Below are 10,060 nucleotides of genomic sequence, written 5' to 3'. Positions count from 1 at the left end.
TCCTCTAACCACTGGGGTACAATACATCATCATGCATCATGTATTTTTAACCGACTTAAAACCATTTAGTGGAAAATGTCATAATACAGTTTTATGAGGAGTGCTGGCAAGAACAATAGCTCATATCCTTTCACATAAACCAAGAAACAACATTCTGAATAATACAGTATAAACAACTAGGGATTTCATGCCACATGAATAAATCTATAGTTAAAACATTTTAAATTATTCAAATGCATTTTTACTATTTATAATAAAATAAATGACATACATGCATAACATTACAGTTGACATTTTTATTTTGTTATGCTTAGAATATCTTGTTTTCTATCCTTTCACTCCCACCCCAACCCCATCCCTCTTCAATTGCTGCTGTGGACTGCAAATTTCCCCATTGCGGGACGAATAAAGGTATTCTGATTCTGATTATATATAGTGAAGGAGATAGATACATAAAAGTACAAAAATATATTTGCATGCTGTATTTTTCATGAGCAGGATTGTACAGAACACCAAAACACCTGATTTGCAGACACGAGTGTGACACAATATGCTCTCAAGTGTTGACTCCATTCATCATTGTGCACAAGTCATATGGACAACATATCTTCATATATACAGTGGCTGCAGCTGACAAATTTACTGTAGCGATGTTCAGTCACGTTGTTTTGTCCCATTGAAACACATTGTATTAGAGAATTTGTTTTCTTCAACCACACTGATTCAGGTGACCACAAAATATGTAAACAAAAAGTCCCACATGCCAGCCTGCATAATGTGAACTTTACCTTGAAACCTGGTTAGATTTGTTCAACCGGGACTTTTATTTAAACTGTTATTTATTTAGATAAAGCTTTTCTAACCCAACATGCTCCTCCACTGATTGATGTCAAGTGCTTCATATTTGTAGCAGTGTGTCATTTCTTATTTAGAAATGCATTTTCGTGTGTGTGTGTGTGTGTGTGTTTACACTGTTAAGATGTTTGATACATAAAAAGGAAGACCATTGTGAAAAGGGTGATGGACTTCCACATCCACTTCAACACAGAAGCATGTGTTGAAGTAGCCCACTGTAATAATGGTTTTCAAGTGCAGAACGGCACCCAGTCAAACAATCCAGCAAGACCATGATGCACTTCAATATTTTACATTCTGTCAGCAAGTTTTAATGCGGTCCGCAACCATTACAGCCAAGAGCAATGAATCTCTTGATAGTGTGTAAAATGAATATAGTCAACTCGAGCAAAGGAATTCGTTTATGGCAAGAGGGAGCGTCAGACACTATACTCGCATAACAAAGAAAATGTTTTGACTGACATGTGCTACAAGCCTGCATTTTTAATGCAAAACGTTGTTAGTGCTTGATCAATGGCTGTGTCACACCTTCCACACCATGCTGCATTAGTTTAGACAGCATTGTCAGTATTTTGATCCCTGGTGTTCTTCTCAGTAAAAGGTGAACGACAGCTGAGGTCTGTTATGGCAGACTCTTGATCACTGCCGTTGGAGTGACTGGAGTCATATGTTTTGTTGAAATCTTGGGGTGAGAGGGTCAGGCTGCTACGTGGTGTCTTTAGATGACAAGGGCTGTTGGTCAGGAAGTTTGACATGTAGTCTTGAGGGGTGTTTGCCAGGCTGAGATCATGACCAAAAACCCAAGCTGTGGGGCTTTTATCAAGGGTGGCTGCTTTTGGGCTACCATTCCACACCTGTTTCTCCCTCAGTTGAGAAATTTTCTGTTGATATAATAAGACAAAACAATCTACACCATTAAAGCTATCAAGATCAAGACAATGTTTACAATTATAAAAAAAAAATACATGTTTGTGTGAGGCGAGCAGCTCCTCTAACTGTTCAGTTTCCTCTTGTATAGCCCGCAGGTAATCGTCGACAGACTGACGAGGATGCATTCCACGGTCAAATCGGTTGTACAAGCCCCTCCAAAATCTGCACAGGACAATAATTTGTCACATTCTTGTCAAAGGGATAAAACAATGTTTCCATCGAGTGAAACTTGATAAACGTTGTGACGTACTTGAACCAACAGGGGGCGGTAGATGGCCGAAGGAGTCCCTGTGTGTGGCTGTGATCGGGTCTGTACAGAAGGTTAGTGTAATCTGCCCGGTTTGTCCACAGATAACTCCACAGAGAATGGGTACTCTCACAAAGTCTGCATTATATAAAATGACTTAGAATCAAGAAAACATTGAGAAATGTCTACACTGTTAAAAGCAGGGAAAAAAGCTCTTACCGGAGTTCTGTCCTTCCCCGCTGGTTGTTACCAATAAAGTTGCCATACTGGCAAGAGTAGATATGGCTATGAACGGTGATTAGCAAACGCTCATTGAACTCAAAGGCACAAGGAAACTGTTCCATCAGTTGCCACACACACTCCAAGAACTGATCGATAACAGGAGATACTTCTTTTGGGTCTCCATTTAGGTGGTTACATCTGCATAAAAAGTCAGGAATGTTAAACGAAACCTTGAAAGAGTCCTCAAAGGATTATGCTTTAAAAACAATTATCAGTCAAACCTGTGAGAAAACTTGTGGCCGAATGAGACCTAGTCTTTTTCGATGAGAACCTAATAAAAGATACAGAGTGACCCAAAAAGATGCATACCCATGAAAATTTCAATTGTGGCTTTGATTAAAAAGCTACTTATTTCAAATTACAACCACACATTATTCAGTTTATTGAAGACCATTCAATAGAGTTTCAGCTATTTCTCTCAATTTTGAGTCAATTTATGGCTTTCCCAAGATGTGTTCCAAATGTCCACAAGCAATCCTGTACTTGTCTGACAAAGTTGTCAATCACTTTTACACACTCCTGTAGGTTCAAGTCATGTTATGAGCATGTAAAAATGTTCAAGTTCAAGCCCACTTTGTTGTCAATATTATGACCACCACGGAGAATATTATCGAATGGTAACACCTCATGCCTGCAGGTGAGGGAAAACAAGCTATGATGGACACAAGCTCGTAATTACTAAATCAACCAGGGAGTTGGACTAGGACCGCAGTGACCAAACTCAGGCCCAGTGGTCTTTTACGGGCATGTGTCTGTAGTGGTCAGCCTAGCCGCATGTCAAAAAAATAACGATACCAATACCATTTGTCTGGATTGCACTACTTACTGTCTACGCTGGATGGCAAGGCAGGAGAACACATTCTTCCTTCTCACATCTCACTTCTTTGTCAACCACAAATCAAGCCCCATTCACTATGACACATCATTGTTTGCTCCACCTTATGCTGCGTGTCAAATTTGGGTTAATATAGAATGTTCTTACTTTGGTTCTGAATATGGCAATGTTACTTCTCTGTAGTACAATACTGCATGTCAAAGCCAAGAATCCACCTCGACCATGCTGTAATTGTAACAATGTTTATTTTACAGAGTTGGTTTGTACCATGAGTCCTTTGATGGTCCGGTAGTATGGATCCAACAGCACGCAGGCCACAGAGCACACCTGAGCAGTACGGTCCCAACCATCTGAACAATGAACCAGGACGCTGATACCTTCTGCTACGGCCTGCAACACAAACCCATGCACGCACACACACGCAGGATATTACACTAACATTACACCTGAACTCCCCACAGGTGCAAGGGCTCAGGAAAAAATCTAGCTCGTTCTTGGGGCTTCAATTGTATCTTTAGCAAGTGATGACTGAATCAACACAATCGGACTTAGCATTTGCATAATGTGTGTTTGCCCTAAAAAAATTCTGTCGTCGCTTCCACGGGATGCTTTGGGTCATTGTACGATGACTTTTGAAGCAGTGGGCTGAATATGAGGAGATGATAATTCTTGAAACATTTCAGACTTCAACCAGCCGATTTAGTTAGAAGTTACATCAATAAATACAGGGGAACCAGTTCCATTGGCAGATGAACAGCGGAGCAGTGAAACATTTAATGTCATATTTATACAGCATGATTTTGCAAGGTAAAAGTATGCTAATATTTTTAATAGTAGTGAGAAGACAGGGGGCAGGGGGGTGTATCTGCAGCCTGACCTTGGCGATAAAGATGCCTGCATCCAAAACAGCTTTGATGTGCTTCAGCCACCCTGAGCTCTCCAGGCCTTCCAGGAAGTCAGACATTGAATGGGAACGCAGCTCACACACTGCATTCACAAAACAGCTGTCTCATCGGCAGGAACCACAGAGAATACGCGACTTTATTAAACAACACACATCTATTGTTGCTTAAGACACATTTCCTTTCATGTGACGGAAACTCAAATTTACTTTGCAGTGAATCATGAGTCTAATTTAAAACAGATTCCTATCTTACAGACAGTGTACTGTCGGTGTCCAAATACCTGACATGTTTCGCCGTCTAACAAATTAGCTATTTTAAAAATCCTTAAATACTTTAGATGTACATTTGGATTGTAACAATTTTCACCAGCACCAGGAAATTGTGCAGATTTTTGTACGTTCTTGGGGAAGTGAAAGGACAGGGAGAGCAGGTGAACAAGTTCATCATGACTTTGATAACTTCATGGAAGGGAGAGCAAGGCCTAAATGAAAGACTTAAGCTAATGCCAGAAGCCGCGCGAGGGTCTTTAAAATTATATTCAAGAATGCGATGGGAGGTCAGAAGCTTTGTCTCAACATTTTAAGAGCTTCAAGGAGGCAAATAGTTATAACAAGTGGACAGCAGCTACAACTTTTTTTTACTCTGAACCACATCATTCTCACGCCCTCAGTTTTACTTTGGGGGTAGGTCACAGATTGTGCACTCCAGGAAACCAAAATAGCTCACAAATAAACCCCAGATGAATTCAAAGTTTTCCTGGGATCACCCCAGCACAATACCCAGAAATTCTGCTCTGGGGTCAATTGAGGCCTGATTGCTGCACAATGCAGCGCAATCCGGCTGAGTACGTCTGAAAGCCAAAGGGATAACACAGGGTTGTGCGGAGCTTTGAGTCATGTGAAAATAACAAAATTCGAAAGATGTTGCCAAATATTGTACTTTTTTCCATAATTAATGAAGTGATGAAAACATTTCAGAAGCAGCAAAGAGTGCACTGGCAACAGAACATTCAGGCATTTGAGACTCTGTGAGAATTTGGGATCATTGTACCTTCTAGCATTTTTTGTTGGCTGTTCCTCATCACATGGATGTTCTCAATGGCGGCGAACTGGAATTTAATATGGGAGTAGTTGTCCTCATTTTCATAGCCTTTTCCTGCTGCTCGATTTGCCATCGCATTTAACTGCAAAGATATTTAGCTGGTTGTTAGAAGATGAGTTTGTTGTTTGTTCTTTGATGTTTTACACCGATGATTAGAACGAACATACTACTGATCATAGTGTTCCGAGACAGGAGCTAAGGTTCTCCCAGTGTTTATCTAAGAGCAGATCCAGCTGCAAATGTTGTTCGGAAAATAAATCCCACCTGAACATACACCACAATACTGCATGACTTGTATTATTACAAAACATTATTTCCATCCATGGGGCTCACCTTGGGCCTGGTGTCCACCACATACATGTAATCACTGGAGGGATTGGACCTCAGAATGGCCTCCAGCATCTGCTCATCCTCCAAGCAACGCGCTGAAGCCTGAAAGAGGTTGGCTGCTCCGGCAGATGGCAGCCTAAGAGGAGGCGAGAGGAAGCTTCACGTGAGGATGCTTTCACACTGAATAATGACGGTGGTCATCTTTGTCAATTATTACTTTAAATTGATATTTGGGGGCTGGGCAAAAAGAACATTTGAAGCACTTTTCATTGACATGCACATTAAGAGAAATAATCGTCTCATATCTCCAGTTACTATCCACTTGGGAAAAGGCCACGTATTATTATTCGGTTCTCCCTTCAGACCCATTAACCAAATTTGTAATGTTTTTGAGCTTCACACACTGGACCCTCAACCCTGGGAACTTGACCTTGCACTCATAAAGCACTACCAACTGTTGCGCTAAGGACTAATAGAATGATTTATGAGCATTAAGGCTGATCAGCATACATATGGCCAAGATGCTTTCTCTCAAGAGTCGCACTGTAATTCAACTGGGAGAAGATTTTATGATACTCCATCAGAATGCTGTTTTAAAAAGTTTTTATCCAAAACCTCCCCACCAAAAAGACACAGTATCACACTTGACCAAATGATATAAGGGAAAATGTGACACCCATTCCAATCATACGACAGTCATCAGACTGTTTGACGGAACAAGTCACAAACCAAGTTTGTATCAATTAAACACGCCTGCAACGACACCACTTGTAAAATGTAGTAAGATTTGCTTTTTTTGTGAATTAAAAGTTCTTATGAGGAGTCACACAGGGCGAAAACAAATTAATGCCATCCACTTACACGATTTTCCTTGTAGTAGTATGAAAGTGTAGGAAATCTTCCTCTGCTCCTGAACTTGGAACTTCCGGTGATGACTGACGGAGTTGTTGACTCGGGTACAAAAAGTTCAGCAGGGTAAGTGTCACTCACCTACAAAAACAAACAAAATGTGTTTTTTGTAAGGTCGACATGAGTATGAAGATCATTTGCTCAGTCGCAGATCTCAGTGCCCTGACCTTGTAGTGCCGGTTGATTGAGGATAGTTTCCAGAGGGAGTTTGGGATTTCCATTCTGCTGTACTCAGTTTTGAGGTCCAAGAAGTCCCACTCCTGTCGTCTCTCCTTCTCTTCCACGTTTGGTTTGTATGAAAAGCAATACAGCTCATCATAAAGCTCTACAAAGTACAATCAAGGTGGATAAATGTCAGTTTGAGATGCGGAATTGCACAGGCTCAATCAGGAAATCAAAGATTGATAAACTATTTCTAATCTACCGTGATTGTTGTGGTTATGCCAAAGCAGAGCTTATGAAGAACTTTAAAAACGCACAAGCATTTAATTATTTCATTTAGTGGCCAAATGCATTTGAGAAATAGCAGCCTGCTGAAGAGCAACCCCAAGGTTCAGTGTGATAACTATGAGTTGTGTAATATATATATATATATATATATATATATATATATATATATATATATATTGTGCTGTATCTTATTTTGAAGGCACATTTAAACATTACCATGGTGACCATTGAGCGTTAAAGGACAACAGACGTCACTTTTTTGTTTGTTCACTGACATCAGAAAACAGTTGTATAGCATCTAAAATACCCAAAACACGCAGGATGATATTTTTATTCAAATGCAAAACACCAATAAAAATGACTTAAAGTGTCCAAAACCTGCAAAAAATTGAGCTGCGAATTGGGCATTTTCAGAAAGTCCCGCCCCCAGTTCGTGACGTCATGCCAAGACGTCTTGCATTCCTGAAATATCAAAACAATGGCTTCAGATTCGGATAATATGCTTTCTTGTTACACATCCAGTTATGAATATGATTCAAATAGTTCTGAAGAGGAAAGCATACAAGTTTGCAATCGATTAAAGATTTTTTTCCGTGTCATTTTGAGGCAAACGGGCGGGGGGGAATGTCGCACCCAAAAATGGCGACCAGCCAATCAGCCCGTTTCCACAGGCTAATATATTCCTTCCATGGAGCTTGGACGCCCTCTTCTGGCGGCTTTTGGGTGCAATATCAAGGTTTTCAGACAAACAGTACAGCAAAATACATTGATGTGATGAAGGACTGCTACAATGTGTCTTTTTGTCTGTCGGGGGGGGGGGGGGGGTCCTTTAGTGACGTCACGTACGCACTCGTCACCAACTCAAAAACAAGACTTCCTGAATATTCAGCGCGTGTCTTAAAACGTAAAATATAGCTATATGCGGTGGAATCTTTGTAAAATACACTCAGTAGAAGTCATTTGAAGCCATTTTACAAATTATGGACACAACTTGTCCGGAGACGTCAGTTGTCCTTTAAGAGGCAGAGACGATGTTACATTGTTGTTGTGAGCACGATGTTACCAGGACTGTTAATAAAGTTGGATAAAAATACACAATGGATTCACGTTTATTATTATATTTAAAAGAAAGTAAAAACAGTTTCCATGCCTGTTGTATCATTTTATTTTGTTGTATTTATCCGCCGGTCCGTGAAAATATTGTCTGACATTAAACCGGTCCGCAGCGCAAAAAAGGTTGTGGACCCCTGCTCTATAGAACAGCCACTCAGCAAAATCTTGAATATTCAAATTAGAATAATGTAGAAATGATGACAAATGGTTTGTAATTATTTAATTTGATGTCGTGCATCGTTAACAGCCCTGTTGAAACACGGCTGTTTTCATAAGGCACCATCATGGAGCTTTGTACTGAAAAACACACATTGAATATTTATAAGCAAAATGTCCCCCCTCCAATGCATTTCAATGGACATCAATTCTAAGCAGATGTTTGCTATTGCTGGTCCTTTTCCCCTGCAAATAGGAAGGGACTTTTTAGGCCATTTACCGTTCCCCATCAAGCATTGATGTTAATTGTCGTTTAAGAGGAAGCGCCAATTGATGCACAAAAAATGTGTTTTTCCACCTCTGGTTCTTTCGTGCTTGGTGGTAGCAATGACAAGCAATTTACCTGGTTGGGAGAGACGCAACAGGGACACAAGTACATCATGGCACTCTCGCTCTTGAGGTATGACAAAATGAAGAACCTGGAAGTTTTTACAGTGTATCAGCAGAGGAGATCCAGACGGCATAGTCGCTTGTTTCTCCACGCTGAAAACCAAACTGTGAAGCACCTAGGAAGACAACAATACAGTATATGAAGAATTTCTGCTCAGAAACTCTTAGAAACAGAGGAAATAACATTAATTCGTTCATTTCACAAACCACTTTATCATCACTCGGGTAAATGGGGGATGCTGGAGTCTATCAAAGCTGTATTCGGGTACACACTGAACCGGTTGCCAGCCAATCGCAGGGCACACAGAGACAAACAACTATCCGCCCTCACACTCACACTTAAGGACAATATAGAGTGTTCAATCTGTCTGCCATTTGTGTTTTGATAGGAAACAGGAGTACATAGAGAAAACCAAGGGCCAGGGAGAACATGCAAACTCCACACAGGGAGGACAGAGCTGGAATTGAACCCGATACATCTGCACTGTGAGGTCTACACGATAACCACTGGTTTACCGTGCCACCAGAGGAAAGCGTGAGATAATTGAGATATTTTTGTCTTTCCAAAAAAAACCGTACCCTTATTCCCTTTCCATGCATCCATCGGTTACTTACCCATGTTTCATTGCGCATTCTACCTTCACTCTCCACAAAGATAGTGTGGGTGGCCGTCAGATAGAGGGTGCCCAACCTGCTTCTTTTGGTGAACACTCTGTCGAGCAGCCTCACCTTCTCCACCTGGTTGACGATAAAGAAGAATCAGAGACAACCATCATTGCCCACCGAATGACATCATTCGCTTCCCTCTGGGAGGGTTAGCCATGTCATGGATACAGTTTACACTCAAACGCTCCCCAACGATTCGTCTACGTGGTTCCCGTCGTGTTTATCCGATATTACGGAGTAGAAAAAAACAGACCGAGTGATGGTTTTACAGGGGTGAATATCAGTGGACGCATTGCGGGAAATGATGACTCAGATTTGTTTTTACCTTTGGAAGCCGGATGTGCTCCATTGGCAGGTATCAAGCGAGCCGGGATCACAGTCACACCCTCCACAACCACCGATAATATACTATAGAGGCATAAACGGCAACGCTAACAGTTAGGTTCATTCTGAAAATCGTCGTCAGCTGGATCACATAAACACCACAGTTTATCCACGACCATTATTATGCGCTATGGAAGCTGGCAGTGCTGTACACCGCGAGGTCCTAAAGCCCATCCAATCACGATGATGTCAAACACAGTGAATGTTAAAGATTGCACCCCCATATTCAAATGCCAAGTGTTTTTCTTTTCTTGTGTGATGTAACAAACAAAATAAAGAGAATTATTTTCAAATCTGTACATTTCGTCCACTAATGTGACCTTTAACCGGTACAATTAATGAATAATAATCATCAGCATCATTTCAAAAAGCAATACTTTTTACTGGGGGTGTAGCTGTGTTCAGAAATTAATCCGTAACATCCAAACTTATTTTAAATGGCAGTCA

The 10,060-nt window shown here is 40.8% G+C and overlaps 1 protein-coding gene across 1 annotated transcript; it reads right to left on the bottom strand.

The window, feature by feature from the left end:
• Positions 1 to 1,143: 1,143 nt before the first annotated feature.
• Positions 1,144 to 9,754, bottom strand: LOC148901683 (phosphatidylinositol-3-phosphate phosphatase MTMR7-like). Its single transcript, XM_088989616.1, is given in 15 exon segments — positions 1,144 to 1,736; positions 1,821 to 1,947; positions 2,036 to 2,170; positions 2,252 to 2,452; positions 2,536 to 2,585; positions 3,417 to 3,539; positions 4,027 to 4,136; positions 5,105 to 5,237; positions 5,489 to 5,579; positions 5,581 to 5,621; positions 6,347 to 6,475; positions 6,562 to 6,719; positions 8,517 to 8,679; positions 9,179 to 9,301; positions 9,555 to 9,754. Coding segments are annotated over 15 exon segments (1,938 nt in total). The 5' UTR covers positions 9,579 to 9,754; the 3' UTR covers positions 1,144 to 1,406.
• Between the last annotated feature and the right edge of the window lie 306 nt (positions 9,755 to 10,060).

This window comes from Hippocampus bargibanti, linkage group LG02, assembly GCF_051943395.1.
Source record: "Hippocampus bargibanti isolate YZ-2025 linkage group LG02, ASM5194339v1, whole genome shotgun sequence".
In the NCBI taxonomy this organism is placed as follows: Eukaryota; Metazoa; Chordata; class Actinopteri; order Syngnathiformes; family Syngnathidae; genus Hippocampus; species Hippocampus bargibanti.
Note: the sequence above shows the minus strand (reverse complement) of the source record. Positions and strands in the feature narration are given on the sequence as shown.